Source organism: Embiotoca jacksoni, unplaced genomic scaffold (assembly GCF_022577435.1).
Source record: "Embiotoca jacksoni isolate LCO1_2020_lvr unplaced genomic scaffold, fEmbJac1.0.p SCAF_22, whole genome shotgun sequence".
Classification (NCBI taxonomy): domain Eukaryota; kingdom Metazoa; phylum Chordata; class Actinopteri; family Embiotocidae; genus Embiotoca; species Embiotoca jacksoni.
The window spans coordinates 2903571-2923720 of record NW_027185363.1 but is presented as its reverse complement, the minus strand read 5'-3'; the positions used below and the strand labels follow the sequence as shown (position 1 = coordinate 2923720).

The 20150-nt window shown below is 40.6% G+C and overlaps 1 protein-coding gene across 3 annotated transcripts in view; it reads left to right on the top strand.

The window, feature by feature from the left end:
* Positions 1 to 20150, top strand: part of LOC138202907 (ephrin type-B receptor 1-B) — a 156592-nt gene that overhangs the window by 95989 nt on the left and 40453 nt on the right. For 2 of the 3 annotated variants that reach the window (XM_069157267.1, XM_069157266.1), the window contains exons 5-6: positions 419 to 754; positions 17678 to 17802. In XM_069157267.1, the coding sequence (XP_069013368.1) occupies positions 419 to 754; positions 17678 to 17802 (461 nt within the window). The remainder of the gene's footprint in view (positions 1 to 418; positions 755 to 17677; positions 17803 to 20150) is intronic. The other variant, XM_069157268.1, reaches the window with a different exon arrangement.

Below are 20150 nucleotides of genomic sequence, written 5' to 3'. Positions count from 1 at the left end.
GAGGGGAATGAATGGGAGCGTGAATCTCCAGAGCCACTTGGATAAGAATACTCCATGCAACACTGCATTTTGCTAAATAACCAATGTTTGATAGACACAAACGTTTCGCTGCATGATCTCTCTGGGTGTGAATGGAATAAACTAGCATTCCAATTGTGCTGAAGATGGAGAAAAATAAGAGAAAGACAAGTTGCTCTTAGACAGCAGCACTTATTTATTACAGTGCTGTAAGCCGACTAAATTAAGAGAGGCCAAATGTATGAAACTGTTTTATTTTATCTTGACAAGAACTACATTATTTTTTCTCTAAGGATGATGACAGTTTTACTTATGATAAAAACAATTCTGATATAAAATGAATGCAGCTTGAAAGACCCTAGACGCATTTGCCTTACAGCATTGCCCTGTACGCCCACAGGTGTTCCATCCAGTCCAAGAAATGTGATCTCCATAGTGAATGAAACCTCAGTAATCCTGGAATGGCACTCTCCCAGGGAGACGGGTGGCCGCGACGATGTCGTCTACAACATAGTGTGCAAGAAGTGCCGGGCCGACCGGCGCTCCTGCTCCCACTGCGACGACAACGTGGATTTTGTTCCTCGACAGCTGGGACTGACGGACACCAGGGTGTTCATCAGCAACCTCTGGGCACACACCCTCTACACCTTTGAGATCCAGGCGGTCAATGGCGTCAGCAATAAGAGCCCATACCCAGCGCAGCATGTCTCCATAGACATCACCACCAACCAGGCTGGTAAGTGCCTGCTATTTCTAGCTGTGAATCATAATGACGGTGTGGCGATTTGATGATGATGACGACGTCTATACTTATCTATCTGCAATGTCATCATGTAACTTTCTAGACTCGTATTGTTGATTTCTCTCCATCCTCTCGGTAAGCAATCCGGTTTCTCTCTTGCCTAAGTAGTTCTACTCCATTTATCTTTCAGATAGCAAATTCTCTATTATTGTAAAAAAAATATTCATCATTTCTTTTCAAAAAAGAGCATCCTCTTGCAAAATGTGCATTTGAGAGTCATGCTTCATGGCTTAGCAGACTTCAGGGCTACTTCGATTTCACATTGCTCCACCGTGAATAATGATGCCAAGAAGAGTGAAGGAGGAAGGTTAGGTGTGGTATGCATGCATGCCCCCTTTCTAGCTCTTACTTCCCTGAATCAAAGTAATTGCTTTCCTTCTTTGTAAACACAGAGAAGGAGTTCACATCCACACCCAATACACAGTGTGTTACATTTTGGGGCAGAACGAGCACAATTCAATGCACCATCCCGCTTTCCTTTGTAGTTTATTTACACTTCAAATCCAATGATAGAAAAAGCTCCAGTTTGCATTCCAGAATTCTCGCTTTTTAACATCGGTTAAGGTAATCATCCCTTTACAAACAACACAAGTAATTTATGAAATTCTTGATGGGTCACATCTGGAGCTTTAAGGATGATTGATTCGTAGACATTTCTTTGTTGTGACTGTGTTGTTGTTTTTGTCTTTGTTTAAGAAGACTTCACAGAAGGCTACACTCCAGTTGAAACCTGTGTGTAAAGTCTCAGATTTATACACTAACAGATACCTATTATTAGATTTAAAAAAATATATTAATCTTGCTGTATTCCACAGTTTTTAAATATCTGACTTCCATTGAACTCTTGATATTTATTGTGAGTCACAAAGCCTCTATTTCTTGGTCACACTGTTCTTGGCTTGATTGAAAACAGACAGAGAAATGCTCAACTACCTCTACAGTTATGTAACAGCCATCAAGGTAGAGCTGTGTCCACTATTCAATACTTCAATGCCAGACTGGAGGAGACCAATCTAAATGAGATACATGGACAACTGCTGTCTAAGCCACGTTTCAGGTTGCTCTCTTTCTCTGTATGTTTGTGTGAGTGTGAATGTATTCTCTGACTTGCCTGTGATGGAGCAGCCAATGAAAATCCCCCTCATACTGTTATTGTTCCCCCCCTCTCTCTCCTTGTCTGACTCTCTATATGTTTGTACTTGTGTGTGTGAGCTCATCCTCTAACTGTGCCTGTGATGGGATGTGAACCCAGCCAATGGAAATGACAGGTCGAGGATATTGTCTTTAATGGTCCTTTCTGCTGCAGCGTTTTTCATGCTTTTGTAGATCTCTGACTTGTACACAGAAGCACCTATCATGGGACAAGTATTGACCAAGTGAAAAATTTAAATGAGGCTTTCTTCATTTTTCTGTTTCTGTGGTTGGGATGAACCGTGAAAATAACAGCTTGTGGGACCTAATAACAGACATAAAGTGGAGTTGCTGTGCGGTGGGAGACAAGAGATTGTCAGCTGAATTCATGAAGGCAATGTTAGAGTAGAGAGGATAGAGTAGCGAGTCCTAGGAGGCTTTGGTTGGTCACGTCCCCTTTGCTGTTCAGATGAGCTCTTGCATCTGCAAATACATACTCTAATCCAATGATGAAATACCTAATGTCAAATGAATTTCAATTTAGTCCTTTTTCATTTTAATTGTAGAATGAACTTACTTTGCATTTATCTCAAAGACCAGTGAAATAGTAATTGCTTTATCCAGATCTCCTTTGAATAAAAGTACATTTTAAAATTAAATTTGGCCTGGTTAGTGGAGGGAATATCGTATTTGATGACTCTCAAAGGAATATAATGACCAACTGAACTTGTCTTTGTCTGAGAATACGTCAGGGGAGGAGTGGGAGGGACGACAAGGCAGAATGGAGAAATGGAGTGTTTTTTTTTTCCTACCAGAATGAAAGACTGTGACAGTGAAGGAGGGGAAAAAGTAAATAGGTCTGATTATCAAGGTTGGCCTAATGGTGCTGACTGTCCCCATTTGACAGGCTAATCGTACACTTGACAGATAGATGTAGAAGAAGCAATGCCCAGGCCTATTGTTGAAGTCTGCTGAAGTAATGAGGTGTCTGCCAGTAATCTGCCAGGCCTATGTCCAGCCCTATGTGGCCCTTTTGTAGCCAGGTAATTGTACTGTTTCTAGCTTGGACAGGAGGTTTCAATAGTAGGCCACTGATGATGCAGAAGTATCGAGAAGGGATTCATGTAAATAATGCCATTCAGAAACTATAAATTAAGACAGTCCTAAAATATGAAGCTCAATCACAAAGACTGTTACAAGCAGTAATAAAGCCTTTTTTCTTTAAAAATGCATGTAAACAAGTAATAGAAAGTAATAGAAGTAAAACTGAGCATGTTAAATCCCAATGCAATATCAGTCATCGTACATGCAACAGGGTCTTCCGCACAATCCGGTCCAATATAATATAATTATGTAATTATTGTAAATGGAAAGTAATGTGGATTTTAGCACTGAAAGGATAATTTCAGTTTATCAAACTAGGCATGGTTCCCATTATTGTGGCTATTGTAGTTCTATGGCCATTCTAACTGAGCACGCACCACATCAATTGTAGACATTTAGGGAAACAAGGAGTCAGCCAAAACAGTATAATAACTGCGTACATATATCAGAGAAACCAGTGCAACCTTCCTGCAGCTTTCCAGAAACGTGATTTTTACATGACTGTAAGAAATTAGCTACCTGGAACAACCATTTTGCTGGGATCTCCAGTATGGGATGCTTATTGGCTGACCTTATCACAGACATGTTTATCCAGGCTCACCGTTTTGTTTACATGTTAGGGGCTGACTTTCTGGAAACTCAACAGCTAAAAGCAGTACCAAATTACCACACGGATCGTTACGAAAATGGCTGCAAATCATTACAGCTTAATGGTTTATTTAAACTAGAGTACACAGACGAAGAACTAAATCAAATGCAAGACGAAACATGGAGGTTGAAGATAGAGGGAGAAATAGGAGAAAGATCAAGTCACAAAATGACTGAAAACCTGTAGGACTGTGTTGTATTAAAGACACTATGATACAAACACTGGTAACATTGAACATTGTTTATCATAAACATATAATTTATCATGTTTTTGTTTGTCTTTGTTTTAAAAGAGGACTACATTGTTGTCAGAAGAATTTGGAACATTTAGACAGGTGCAATGATCACAGTAAAGTAAAGCTCACAGTAAAGTTAATCAGCGTATAACTTCCTGTTTATTTTCCATTTCATCCATCCTTTTTTGCAAATAGCATGTGTGGATGTGCCTCTGCTTAATATCAAAGTAAATTGCAGGTGCATATATACAGGCGTTCATTATCTGCACAACACGGAGCAGCATTTGCGGTTGTCACTGTGACCATATCATAAAAAGAAGGGCCTCTAGCATCAATCACACAGTACACATCTGTTTAAAGGACCATGATCTTCATTATATCCCTTTGACTGACAGGTACACAGCATTACAGTTGTCAATAGAACTGCTAAACCAGCTGAAGATGTAGTTGCAGATCACACAAAAGCAGTTTTCCTGCGTTTCCTGTGTATCTTTAAGAAATTCAGGCAAGTCCAGTTACCTTTGGTTCACACTTTGATTCCAGTTTTCCATGTTTTTAAGCCTAACTTTAAGTTTTTGCTGTTTCAAAATACTCCATTCATACCTTAATAAGATAAGTACTTATTTCTGCTTCTACGCTCAAACCAACATCATCAAGAATGGGATTTAAAAGATAAATACGACCTTCCTATGAACTATAGACTGTGGACAAAGGTAATGGTATATTATTCCCCTTTTAGTCCAATAACAATGTCAACCTATGAGTACAAATCAGTGAAGTGATGGGAAAAAAGAAAAAAAAAAACAGTTTGTGCCTTTGTCAGTGGAGTTTTTGCCTTTTCTGCTGAACATGGCTTTAGTGTCGACTGTTGTAAGCTAAGTCCACTTAGAAAACAGTACGCGGCAGTCGTCAGAAGGGTTATGGTGTAAATTGGCCATGAGAAGACAAGGGTGAAAGGAGAAGGAAAAGCGGGAGTAATGGAGGTGAGCGGGGAGGCGTTGAATGGATTTAGTGTGAATCGCCAAAGAGGCCATTTAACTGCCCTTGATCCCAGCGTGTGTCTGGGAGGAAGGACTGATCAATAGTGTGATTTAGGAGTTCATTCGCGGCCTTTGCTCTCCAAGAGATACACACTCACGCACACACATAAAGATACAGATACACAAAGGTTATATACTGCCCCTTCTGAGGCTATCATTCACACCTGGCCTGAATTTAGTCACATGTATCTATCTATGTAAACCACTCTGAAATAGATATTTCTTGTCGTATGGTTTAATTTAAGAAGTAAGAAATGCTCTCTTCTTCGAGTGAATTTATTAAAATGGCAAATGGCCGCGACGATAAATTTATATGGGAGACACATGGTGGGAAATAAAAACACTTGTGGTGAAAACGACACCACGGCAGCCATGTTTCCTTATGTAATCCATCCTTGACCTGTATATACAGTGCTGCCTCAGATGAGGAGTGTGTTTTTTATGCTTTCCACATGTCATGTCTCCTTATACTCTGAGTTGTTACTTGAGGCTGGTTTGGTGAACAATGCATGAGAGAAAGAAAAAGTCTCATGACTTGATTCTATCTTATTCAGCTAAAACACAACACTTCTCTGATCTTACTGGCACAGCCTTCTTGACCTAGATTATGTGCCAACAATCCCTCAGACCACAGAATGCCAAGTATATCTACAAACAATCCTCATCCATTTAGCTGCTGTTTGGAGAGCTATTCCCACAGAAATGCAAACATCACTATCCTCAGCCTTCTATGGGCAAGTCCGGCCGGGTGGGTTATGTTCAAGATACTATGCAGTGCACTAGCCTGAAATCCAAATAAGCGGATGAATTAAAGAGATCTGCACTCTGCGGGGTTCTAAAATCAGATGAGATGTTAGGCAAACATGTCCGCGGAGGGTATTCAAGACACTACTCATTATGTCTTTTCAGTTTACAGAGCCTTTCTATTTGTTTTGGGGGTGTTGCCTCTTTTCCTTGTTTCTTCCCTCTCATTTTTTGAGAGCCCGATTGTCTGACAGTTAGATGGTTCTTTGGGCTCTCTCTGGTGTGCCATTTCCATTGCATTCGATGCCTGTTCTCATAAATGTTGGATCCTGTCCCCCGATCCAGAAAGTGAAGTATTTGCTGCAGGCAGAAATTAAAGTGTGGGCTTGAATGCTACCGTGCCCCTGTGTCAATTCTGACATCTTCATGTGGTGTATTAAGTGACAGTAAGCATAAGCATCTGTTTCGGTGTATATACTTGTGCCTACGTGAAAGTATGGGCGTGCAGAGTATGGGTTTAAAAAAAAAAAAATAGAGCTACATAGAGCCATTTTCAGAATCCTCCATGTATAATGTGATTTTGAAAATAATGCAAACCGTGGTTCCTTGACAGAAATCCATGGTGCTGAACTGATCCCTCTTAAAGATGTTTGAGAGAGGCCCATTACTATGTAGTCATGGCTGGCTTGGCCCTCTGAGCCCCTGCTAATAAGGTGGCTAGCAAAAGAACCTATGCCTTTGACAGAGGCGCAGCACATGACTATAGGCTGCTCCCCTCATCTCAGACACTGAGTCTCTATTAAAAGCCTGCATGGTTCAGTAGTGTGGCAGCATCTTAAAGCACAAACCACAAATGCACTGAAGAGAAGGAGCAACTTGGATTGTGCATGTGGCTGCAAAATGTGCCCATATGTATTTGTGGACTTGTGTATTATTTTTGTAGTCTAATAGGTTTTGGTGCAAGATCAGCTGACCAGTTATGGTGCAACTTTCTGTCGAATGATCTCACTGGGAGTAACTGACACAGGAACTTCCAGATATGAGAGCTTTGCTGCAGGAGGAACATACAGCCACTTTAGTTTGTTACAGGAACCTCTTTATGAGAAAGAGGCCACAGAGAGTAAAAGGGGGTTGAAGTAAAACTTGCTCTCATTTCAGGTGAAACAAATATAACTAAATCTGGCCATAGTATGGGGTACAGAAGATAGAATTAAAAGGGAACTTTTACACGTCAGTTTCAGTTTGTTAGGAAGTATTTATCAGCTGGTGAAAATGCAGTGGCTCTGGAGGAAGCTCTCTGAAGTGTGAGAGAATAACCTTGGTGTTGTCTTCATGGTTAATTTGGTTTGGATACGACCAATATTTAACAGAAGACCTGCACCACAAACTTTGGCCATGAAGTGGGAAATACATGGGCATTCAGGATTGTTCAACAAAGAGGCATTCTTGAACTGGGAAAATGTAAAATCGTAGTTTCCGTAGCTTTACTTAGAAAAAACCTGAGAATTGTCGGGTTGCCAGAATCTATTGAAGGTCCCAGACCCACAACCTTCTTTTCCGAAGCTCTGGTGGAAATACTCTGCAACCAAGTGCTTCAGTCCCCCCCAGAATTGGACCGGGCTCACCGTACACTTGCAGCTAAACCATGGCCAGGAGACAGACCTAGACCCTTGATTCTGTGCTTTCATCGACATCAAGTCAAGGAACTGGTGGTCTGAGAAGCCCGAAAACGAAGGAACGAATTGAATTTATGAGGACTACTGCCCCAATGTTGTAGAACAGCGTCCAGCCTACCACGACATCATGGCTGAGCTATACAACTTGGGCCTAAGACCGGCTTTGCTGTTTCGGGCAAGACTTCACATTACAGACAAAGAGGGCAACAAGAGACGTTTCTTATCAGCCGAAGAAGACATCACCTTTGTTAGAACTCGACTGGACTCAGTAATGGTAAAACCCACCCACACGAGGCACAGGCCTTGGGTCGCCAGAGCAGCTAGTTAGCCGGTTGAAGCTAGTGTTGCTCCATTCAAATCAGGCCCGGCTCTGTCGGTAAGAGTGTTGTTATTATCGCTGGTGTTCGGTTTTCTGATGTAGGAATTCAGACAATGTTTTCATACTATCAGGTTCGGCCACCAACGATTCGCTCGTTTCACGTAATTGTTTTGGACCGGACAGGGCGTTGTTTGTCATGGTTAGCCGTACCGGCATGGGCCTGCTCGATCGGGGAAAGCAATATCCAGCTAACTCTCTGGTTCACTCTGTTTGTTACAGTTTGGACTATTAGAGGTGAAAACTGTCTTCCAAAATGTTAGGACATATCAAAACAGCTCTGATTTAAGCAGTTTCCTTGTATTGTTGTTATTAAATGAATCAGTCACTGTAGCACTTCATGATACTTTTGATATTTTTTTATGTTAATATTTAGTTTACAATCAATGCCTGCACCTGCTACACTGTAATTTATGGGAATTGCGATCGAAGGGGCTTGTATTATAAAAACAGGAAGCCTTAGAGAGATTTGGTAACTGTTAATTTTATTTTATGGGCATTGTTTTTCTTTCGTTTTTGTACCGATTTCCCCCCTTTGGTTTATTATTTGTTGTTGCTTCATTATTTATTACCACCCACCAACCCCCCCAGCTTATCCGTCACACAATTGTCATGATTCATGTGTAGCGTCATGACATCTACAAGCAGGGGCGTTTTGTCTCATGGAACGTTAAGGGAGTCAATGGAGCCGTCAAAAGAGGTCAGGTGTTATCACACATACAACAGCTTAAAAGAGATATACTTTTCCTTCAAGAAACCCATATTAAACCTTCTGATATCTCACGCATCAGGAGACCGTGGATGAATCTTATATTTCACTCCAAGTTATCAAATCAATCAAGAGGGGCGGCTATTATTATTGGCAAAAGCATAACATTTGAACCTTGAAAATCAGTCGAAGACCCTAATGGTCGATTTGTAGCAGTCTCAGGCAGGCTTTTTAACATCCCGGTGATTTAAGCAAGCATTTATGCCCTTGTCTGGGATGATGTTAGATTCATCACCCGCTTTTTCTCTCCCCGACATAGACAGCCATTACCTGATCTTGGGAGATGACTTTAATCTTATTAAAGATCCTGATCTTGACAGATCTTCCTCCAGACCCTATACCATCTCAAATTCTGCAATAGCACTGAAGACATTTACAGAACAACTTCACCTAAGTGATCCACGGAGATCCACTAATCCATCTGTAAGGGCTTTTTCCTTTTTCTCCCACGTTCATCACACATATTCAAGAATTGACTTCTTCCTCATTGACAACAGATTTTTACACTGGACCTACTCCAGTACATACCATAGTATCGTCATTTCAGACCACGCCCCCACTTCAATTGACATATGTTTTCCTAATCATAGCTTCTCATCAGGACAACGGAGGCTCCCTCCCACAATATTACTGTATCTAACACACAATTTTAAAGATTTTTCTCAGGAGAAATTTCAAATTTGTTACGGATGAATGACATCCCTGACACCGCTAGAGGAGTTCTCTGGGAAGCGTGTAAAGTTTACCTACAGGTCCAAACTATTTCTTAAGCCTCACACCTGAAAAGATCAGAATCGGCTAAGTTGGTGGAGATATGAGACCGGCTTCAGGAGGTTGATGCGAAATATGCTACCACTCCAACCCCTGCACTTTACAGTCAATGCCTTAAGCTCCAAGCTGAGTATGACCTGAGTATGACACTCGAAACAACATTATTTTGAAATGGGAAAGAAGACGGGTAACTTTTTGGCTCACCAGGGCTATGGTGCTTTCGAGGCTGATCCCTAGGATTAGGTCTCCCTCAGGGAATGTTTTTACTGACCCTAAGATGGTGAAGGATGTTTTTTTTGAGTTATTATTCAGATCTTTACTCATCAGACTGCTCACCTAAGGTATGGAGCGGGCATAACCCTCTGGAAATGATCACGTTCCCCAAAATCAGTGACGACATATGTAACAATCTTGGAGTTCTGATCTCGACCATAGAAGTTCAGGAGGCAATTAGACTATTACAGAATGGTAAATCGCCGGTCCCTGATGGGTTCATAGTAGAATTTTACAAAACATACTCCAACCTAGTCTCCCCAAAAGTATATAATGAATTGTTTTCAACAGGACGGCTACCCCCAACCCTATCTGAAGCCACCATTTGTCTCTTATTGAAAAAAGACAAAGACCCTCTTGTATGCAATAACTAAAGGCCCATATCCCCTCTGAATGTTGACCAGAACATTAACATTAACAGCTTTGGCTATCAAACCTTTAGCCATTTGGCTTCGGGGCGAGGGGGGATTCGATGCCATTTAAGAATGGGAATCACCCATAAACTATCACTATATGCGGATGATCTCTTGTTATATGTCTCCAATCCTTTCAGTTGTCAAAGATATTCTACTCCAATTCAAAATATTCTGGCTATAAATTAAATTTTCACAAAAGCGAACTTCTGCCCATACCTCTTTGCCAAGATGTTTCGTCCTCTTGTCGACAACTGCAAATAAGATATAGACTGCTGGTCCGCTCTCCCTCTGTCCCTCATTGGCTGTGTCAACCTCATAAAGATGGTAATTCTTCCCAAATTCCTATATTTGTTTCAACATATTCAGATTTTTATGAAATGTTTTTTTTTTTTTTTTTACTTCCTAAAAAGTCAGGCGCATTAGCTCTACCAATTTAATCCAATATTATTGTGCATGTAACATTGAAAAGCTACGTCATAAGATGGATGATGGGCTCAGAAAAGGCCCTTTGTGGGCTCAAATGGAACTATCTTCTTCCAGGTTCTCCCTTCAATCCCTCATTACGGCATGACTACCTCCTAAAACCCACGGGATCTCAGAAAATCCAGTTGTTACTAACTCTCTCAACATTTGGATACAATGGACTGGACAAACCTTCTACTTTGGTCCCACTCTTTACAAAACAATTTATTTTCACCCTCTGTGTCTGACCCTACCTTTCGTACGTGGCGCAACGGGTGCCTACATGATATTAAATACTTTTATAAAGATGGGGACTTTACTGATTTTGCAGGACTGTCATTTGATTCGACCTGCTAAATCAGATTTTTTTTTTTCTGCTTTCTGCAGATTAGACACTTCATTAAATCTGAATATCCTAATTTTCCTAATCATCCCCCTGGGCCTCTGATTGACTCTTTGCTTGCTTTGGAACCTCTGCAAGAACGCTCCATCTCAATTATCTACGGCTCCACTGACTCCTTTAACTCAGACCAGACATCTGAAACAGACCTGGGAAAAATAAATGAGCAAACCAATATCTGATAACCGCTGGGTTTGTATTCTCGACTTGTCCCACTATTCTTCTATTTGTGTGAGGCACAGGCTGTTGCAATGCAAGGTTCTGTTTCATATACACTACACAAATGCCCGTATTTATCCAAATACGAGTGACAGTTGCAATAGGTTCAAACAGTCACCTGCCAACCATACCCATATGTTCTGGTCCTGTCCAAACTTAAAAGTTTTTTGGGATCAAATATTCAACACACTTGGGACAGAACTGGGTATAAAACTTGACCCTGAACCCCTCACAGCATTATTTGGAATCCAACCACCTGAAAGATTTGATCTGCTGTCGATGGGGTGACGCATCCTTGCCTTTACTACACTTTTAGTGGAAACACACCCTCCCGCACTCACACAACAGTAGGTTAAAGGAGATCCTAAATCATATAAAACTTGAAAAGATCAGATTCTCACTCAGAAACTCCAATGCCTCCTTCGAAGAGACCTGGAAACCCTTTATAGACCACTTGACCAAGGCTACAATCTAACCAGCCGACTAACGGATGCCAACACCCCACACCCACCCACTAATATTTGTATTATTATTTTCCTTCACTGTCTATTTGGTTATGTATTTTATTTTATTAATTTTTTGTTTTTTTCATAAAAAAATTTGTATCTGTTTTTATCTATCCAGAGTTAGATGTGTGTTTGTTTGTTATATCTGTAATTTCTGTCTTCAGTGGCAGTTTGTCACAGTTCAACTACCTCCAAACGACACACGGTTGAATGTAATGTATTGTCTATCCCAGCTTTCTGTGGGTAGTTCTGTTTTTTCTGTTCAAAATATTTGCAAAATCGATAAAAAGATTTGAGAAAGAAATATGGCAGCAGCACACAAATGTAACAATGGCCAGATGCAAAACGATGCTCCCACTCATCTGTGTTCTGCAGTTGATTAATCGCAATGAGGTAAATGAGCTTTTCATTCTTCCATCACCTTGTCTTCTGCTTCTTTCTCTGTCCCTCTCCATTTCTCCTTCTTCTCTGTCTCTGTGTCTCAGTCAGATGCTTGGAGGCTTTGACTTTGATTAATGGTGAGCCAAGCTCTGCATTAAAAGCCAGGGGCTGCAAGAGAGGCCAGATAAAAGTGGAGCACAGGAGCAGGGGATAGGAGGGAGGAGAGAGAAGTGCAGGACACAGTCACCAATCACTGTCAGCATCATCGTCCCAGGGTGACAGTGGGGGGACGCAGTTGGAGGGGACAGCAGTGCCTCATTGGGCTGAACCTCACCCTCATACAAGCGCAACACATTGTCTCTGGCAGGCTCTTCACACGTCGGCTTCTAGGACACACATACATGTGCAGATGCTCTTTAATTCTCTCTGGCCTGCTTTTCCTCTCGGAAACAGAGTCACCGTCTGGGGGACACTATGGTTAAACTTTTCATTTTTTTTCTTCAGTAAGAAGTGAGAATGTACAACTGTACATTGTAAGGGAAAATGTTCCTATTGTTCTCATTTTTCAGCTGACACTGAAACTTTGTCAGCACTCACAAGCAGATTAAGGTGAAGTGTTGGTGAAGAGTGAGTTGATGGTTAAAGCTGTCTTACCAAGATAATTGCAGCTCCAGTGTGAGTTTCTCTGGAATGGGTAGAAAAATCTATAAAGCTCTGATTGGCCCATTGTTTCTTCAATAAGAGATGTTGATGGTGAATCAGAGGCTACATATGCTCTCGCATACATCGACACTTAGCACTGGAAAACCTGCATAAAAAAATTGCCATTGTAAAAATGGATATTTTTCTGTCTGTGCACCTGAATGCATGAATTGAGTTGGGAGGAGGACTCTCCTCCTCAGCTCCCTTTTTTCAGTGCAGGAATTTCTGTGTGGAGTGCCCCTCCCTTGGGTCTGTCAGGAACAGTGTGTGCCTGTGCCTGTGCCCGGTAATTGATAATGCGGCCCAGGCAGCCCTAGCCCTGGTCAGTGGAGCGTGAACCAGCCTGAGAAGCAGAGAGGCTGAAGTGCAGTGAGGTGAAGCTTCACCCTCACACTCTCTGTCTTGGGTCTAAGAGAGGGAGGAGGGAGGGAGGACAGGAGGTGAGAGCCAAGGGAGGCAGACGGAACAAGATCCTTTCACACCGGCAGGATAAACAGAACCCATTCATTTGTATACATTTACATATTAGGCAATGATCTGACACTCAAATCAAGAAACACTGACCCCAATCAAAACTGTAGAATAAGCAAGGTTTTCCTACTCAACATGATTTGCAAGCACTGAGTAAAAAGGTCAGAGGCTTTTCTCCACACAGGACTCTTCTAACCTGAGTGCTTACGTAAGGATAAAGCATATAGATAAGGAACATAACTAGAATAACCACTGTGATAAAAGGATCATTTAGTTGAAAGAAGGTGCCATTTGCTACCTTTTGAACGGAGGGGTTATTCAGCAAGATGGTGAGCGGAGACCAGGTGGAGCGATGACTCGGCCTCAGCAGTGAGCAGGCCATCAGCCAAGCGGCTGATGGGCACAAAATGTAGAGCATGGGCTTGTGTGGGGCTGTATTTATGCCTGCAGATACGGGGGTGGAGATTTCTTTCCAGCACTGAACACCAAGGCTTTGAACTTAATATGAGCAGCCGCAGAATACGTTTTTCAATCAAACTCACTTGTGTGTTCATAAATTGGTTTGATGAGTAAGTCTGGTTGGATTCATCTTTTAACTTCAAATTAGAGTTTATAGCACCTTGAAGGAGTTTGTGATGATACCATTGGTCCTGGGACACATTCATAAATGCCATTAAAGAAATTGATTTGTACATAAAAGTTAAGCAATTTATATTTTGATTTAATAGGTTGTGGCATTTGTAAATGAAAACCATAGAAAAATCATAGATTCATGTATTTGTGCTAAGAATTCTACTTACATTCTACAAAAACCTCTCATTGAGATTAGGACATTAACGTGCTAAGGTAGCATTTATTAAGAGTTAAATACTCCAAAGTGAGATAATCTGCTTCATCATGTCAGTGTTTGTGTGACTTGATCATATTTCACCGACAGTACGCAACATGACATACAACATGAGAAACGGTCAGTAGATACTGCAAAGGATTTTCCAAAGGCAGAGAGCAGGATCTGCATTTTTAGGTCCTACGGCATTGATTTTTTTTTTCTGGGAAAACAATCAGCCCAAAAGGGGTTGAACCTCACAAACTTCCTCTCTGTTTTATGGTTAGCTCCAGTCTAAAAACTGTGCTGCTTCTCTAGTTACTCCACTATGCCTTTGTAAGGCAAATAAGCAAAAAAAAAAAAAAAACTGTCATCAAATTCTGATTCAATTTGACTGGTATGTGAAATTTTCCAAACTATCCCTGCCCACTTCACACCAGTCAGAAAACCACACAAATTAAGACATCTCAAAAAACTAGAAAAAATTAGACCTATCCTGACAGACTTGGCAGAAAGTCATTCAAATTAAGGAGCTGAGGAGAAAATAGGTTTCTAGGTCTTCTAAACCCACTTCTTTAAAATTTCCACATTTTTCTGCCCAGAAAAATCTTGCTCTGCTGCACGTGTATTTTAAACAGCAATATTGGTTTGTTCAGAATGAAGAGAGGAGAAATTGTGGTAGTTAGCAAGACCTCGGAAATAGAAAATACCCCAGAAATATTTAACTGGGTCAACAAAAATCCAAATGATCCCCAAAGAAGTACATGGTGATTTGAATGGTGTAGATTTCAAACCCTCTCCTACTGTAAAGCTTCAGCTGCTCGATTTGGATGAGGCCAAAACACTCAATCCTCACCAGCAAAGCCAACAGTATCTGTGACATTTATGAACTTGACAACTCGAAATTACATATATTAATAAAACTAATAGATGAAGAAAAAGTGAAAATCAGCATGAGGAGAATTTACTTTTTCCTTGCAGAGGAGAGACTTTATGGTGTTGGCCTATTTATAGACTACTATTAGCAGTGACAATATATCCACAGATTTCCGAAAGATCAAGTGAGAAAATCTGCCAGAGTGATGATAGGCAAAAAGACAGCGTGGTGGACTTTCTATTAGCATATGACACATTTTCTGCTGGTAAAAATTTGGGTCAATTTCAGTTCAATTCAATTTATTTTATTTCAGACTTGTAGTCCATATAGACTCAACACATATCTAATCTTGAGTTACGAAAAAAAAAAGAAGAAACCAAACTGTTTCAAAAGGGTGTGGTAATAGTGGCTTGTAATGCCTAGAGACAGGCACTTGTTCTTAGATTTCCTTATAACTTCAATTTCAAGATACAAAATGACACAGAGACATAAGGATGACATTTTAAGTTTTATTACCAATGATGTCTTCCTTCTGTCCAATAATACAATCTCAGAGCAGCATTTGAGGAGTGAGGAGAAGCAGAAGGATGATAAAGGGATGACAGTGCAGAGGACAAACATGATGGAATGAGCAGAAAATTGTCAAGTGTCAGGGTTAATTGACAGCCCATGTGTGTGCATTCAGGTGTACTGGAGCTGAAGGATGGAACAGACTGTGCAGCTGGGCCAAAATGATTACATGACTATACTGATTTGATTTCAAAGGGCTTCATTTAATGAATGACATGTAGTTCATATACAGAAGGGGTCATGTTTTCCATTGAAGAGAATGTCATTTTTATAGGTATAATGTCTATGTAGAGTAGATAGATAATAAGGGTCCTTGTTTGGTTGCAGATACGTGACAGACAATAGTCTGCTTGTGCCTTTAAAGTGTCAGTTGCACTGGTTTGCTGCAAGCATACTTTTCTCCTCCTTCCTGCTCTGTGAAATATTTTGGCTCAGTATGACATAATTAATACTGAAATCAGGAACGGAGTATATCAAAGAGCGTGTCACAATTCTTTTGGTGATAACATTGTGCCCATGTTCCTACTTACTGTCAGACCACATGGTTCAACACAAATAGTTTAAGTGATTTTGGTTAAGTTTCTTACAGAAAAGCAAATCAGATTAAACTGCTCTGTTCATTTCAGATTAGCTGATTTAATTTGAACATGCATTTATAAACTAATGTCCAACTGCAAGCCTCTTGAATGAGAGAAATTTGATATATTCAAGTTGGTGCAGTGCAAGTTAGTAGTATATAGGCATGGTTACTGGCTGCATGTATAAGTGCACAATGATGGTGTTACTGTAACAAAAAAAAACACAATTATGCATCAATTATTTTAAAGGTAATGCAGAAACAGTACATTAGTAAATGCAAAGCAGTCACGTTTTCATGTTTTGGTTGTTGAAGACAATTTCCACCCTGATTGACAATGAAGGTCTATTCTATTCTCTTCTAAGCATATAGTGGAATTTTGAAGTCAGGACAAAATATAAAAGTAGTTTATTTGACTATCGTTTTGTGTATTTCCCTTGTTTTTGCCGGCGCCTGGTAGTAACGTCTTACTACAGCCAAAGGGTGGCAGTAATGCAGCTAAAAGCTGTTTGCTAACCACCCTAATCAACAGAAGGAGTAGAAGAAAAACAAATTACCTCCAGGCTCCGGTAAAACTTGTGTTTTGTGCGTGTATGTACATGTGGCAGCGGGGAAGAAGGGTCTTTGAATCAGTCAAATAGTTCCCAGCGAATATCAAATAGTATTTTTTAACTTGAAATGCCCATTGTCAGTATTCATACCAACATTTTTGAAATAGCAAATGTTCCTAGCATTTGGTTGTCAAATTGTTTGCGAGGGACTGTGTGAATAGGAGAATTTTAAAACTTTTGCAAATGTATTGACCATTTCACCCAGGTATATTCTGCCCATGTAACCAAAAGTACTCAGTCCAACATGAATGGTTGTGGGACTCCTGCCAGACTCGTTGTAACTGACAATTGTGGTTCAAAGGTGGCCAGAGTCCTGCTAACTGGAGCTGATACTCAGCCCAAGTCCATACCCACAAATCTTAGCCAAATCTGCCAGCTACATTTTTGCCAAAGCTGTCGGATATTTGGTCCTGCAGTGACAGAATATGGCCGAGTGCAGCTCTAATCAGTCTGACTCTGCTGGTAAAATGGGTACTGATGAGAGAGGCAGGTGCAGTTTAAACCTTCCCTCTGTGAGAAGTACTAATAGATAGATTTGAGGTGTACGTAGCATATAGCTTGTTTTATTAAAAGTACCCATACAGTATGAGATGTATAGCAAATGTGCTTCATTTTAAAAATGTGCACATTCATCTGAAAGTATTCACACTAAATGAAATGCTGAACTAAAATACACTAACAATTAATTAATAATTAAAATAATTAATTATTATGGCTGTTAAAGCAGCACCTTAGATTCACATGAGATTTTCATATAAAAAAAATAGAATAGAATGAATAGAAACGTTATATGTCTCTAGGGCTGTTCCAGAATAACTGGATAGGAAGTTGCACTGCGCATCTAATCCAAACTATCACATAATGCCTTAGGTAATACTGGAAGGGAACTTTTCACACTCATGTGTGAAATTCAGGCAGAATTAGCAAAAGAACCGCCTGGATGACTGCACTGTTTTATTATGTTCAATGCCTACTTACAACCAACAAACATTTTTAGGTGAGACAAAACTGTAATCGTTACCAATAATGCGAGAAATGTACTGATTTGGTATCACTCTCTGCTTCCTACAGCTCCCTCAATAGTTCCCATCATGCACCAAATCAGCTCCACCATGAACAGCTTCACGCTATCATGGCCTCAACCAGAACAGCCCAACGGCATCATCCTTGACTACGAGCTGCGCTACTACGAGAAGGTAAGCCGTGTGTGTGTAAGTGTGTGTATCTGTGATGGTGAACGTGTCTCCTACTCTGCATATGCAAAGCAAGTTGCATGTAAAGCCCCCCGCCTGCTAAGAATCTAAGCTTTAACGGATATCTCTGAGCAGACTCCCCTGGGTTGATAATATGTTCTTTCATTGTGTTCACTCCATCTCTCCCACTGTTCTTTGGTTTCTGCTGCTGATGAAGTGAATAGGTTGACCTCTGCTCTAGGCCCACTCGGCACAGTGCAGCAACCTGTCCCGCTGAGAAAATGCATTGCGTCTAGAGGGAGTCACATCGACCCGTCTGCTCATACACAATACGTCTGCTTTATTAAGTCACCAGCCCTACCCCACAGTGCCTATGCTGCTCCAGTATTGACCTGTAGGCTTTTCCCAAGGCCTTAGACATAATGATACCCCGAGATTGGAGACTAGCTTTTTGTTTGGGCCCTTGTTTGTCCTCCTAAAGCTGATCGATAGGTATAGCAAGGTTGGTCATGCACATTTTTCCCCCCAGTCTTTGTCATCTCAAGTTAAGACTTTTTGTGAGACTTCGTGCACCTTCACTCCTGTTCTGCTTTCCAAATAAAAGATAAAAATCAATAGGGTTTTATCAATGTTTTTCTTTTTTCTGTTGAGTTATTTACTTCGCACAAACTAATTTTGGCTAAGGTTCCTAAGGATCAATATTCACAACAGCACCTGAGAATAGTTGTGTCACATTTAGCATTTTCTATCAGGGAGAACAACAATCATGTTTTTAAATGATGTTTGCAGTTGGAAACTCAGTTATCCAATAATAGCTGCATTGCTTGCTGTTTTCCCCTCTGGCATTGCACAGGTCATGAAATTGAATCCGATTGCCATGGCCCTCAGAAACCTTATCTGCCAGACAGCTTAGTGTCGTGTAAATAACACTTATAATGCCTCCCATTAGCTCATGAATATCAATGAAATCCTAATCCTATTGATGTTTATGTAGCGCGTCCTCACACAACTAGATGAGCACGTTGTAATCACAAATTAATGAATTAATGAGGACAAGATTGCTAATTGCAGTGGGATCAGGTGACAGGGAGGTTGTGCTCCAAGCTGTCTATCGCTGTTTTAATATACCTTAATATCCCCCCAACATGTACATATTCCATCTCGAACTTATCCATCATGTGAGTCAGAGTAAGACACAGGAGGTGAGTCAGAGTGACTCACCTTTTTTGTTACACACTGGATGGTAGAGATGAGCTTTCCACTATGATGGTCCTCTTTTGACTCTTCTTGGATCTGACGGCTTTTATAGGTTCTAAACAGACCAGATCGCAGTCCAAAGTATAAAAGGTTGTTATGCATGATTAAGCACCGACTCTCAGAAGGTGGAAAATGGCGTTAAAGGATTTGTGTAATTTCCATACTTGTTAAGATGTATTATGCACATGCATCATGACAAGTCAACATAAATTTGCTGTCGCACACCTTGGTTTTGGTTACTTGCAATGCATGTTTAGCTTGCTTGCTTGCTGTAGAAATGCGGGAAATTAAATTGCATACTATCTCGGTCAATTCTGCCAGCTTTCCATTGATTCCCTGAATGCCTCAGAGGTCCAGAAAATGTTGAAGTCACAGTGATAATGTGGCCTTTAAGTCATAAAAGTCAAATATGGGGAATGTCTCTCACACTCTCTCTTTTACACCAATAGGTTTTACCCAGTAAAATGGGTCATTTTTACACACATATACTGTGCATATATTCTGTATATGACCTTGCTGTCCTTGCCATTTTTTATATGCATCTCACCGATGCCTGGATTAATCGGAGAGCAGTCACACTGTTATGGTTCTGGAGTTGATTGTCTCAGTGTGCCTGCCACAGTCAGCTAGTCCTTAGCGCAGCACAGAGCTGTCTTTCTACACACTCCATCTCACAGGAATCCACCTACACCCATTTATAATGGCAGCTTCTCAAGGAGCATGGCATTGTCACACTTTGTTGAGTAATACCTCAGCATACTCATAAAAGAAATATGCACTTCTTTTCACAACCTTGTCATAATGCTGTACTTTTAGTAAGTTCACCCAGACAGGGCTTTATTTTTTAAATGAGCAATTGTAAAGTGTTTTTCTGTTTTAATTGGGGTCATGATTGAAGAGAATGACAAATAAAACAGGGGAGAGGATTTGACAATGATCATTTTGAAGTGGTTACCAGTAGAAATTGCCTTGAATTACCAGACCAAATTCACTTTGTAATTAGATAGGCTTGGCCATACCACATTGAGGATTGTTTGCAGTAAGGTGTAGGCCTCAGGTTAATTTTGAAACAATTGAAGCAGCCTTTAAGAAAA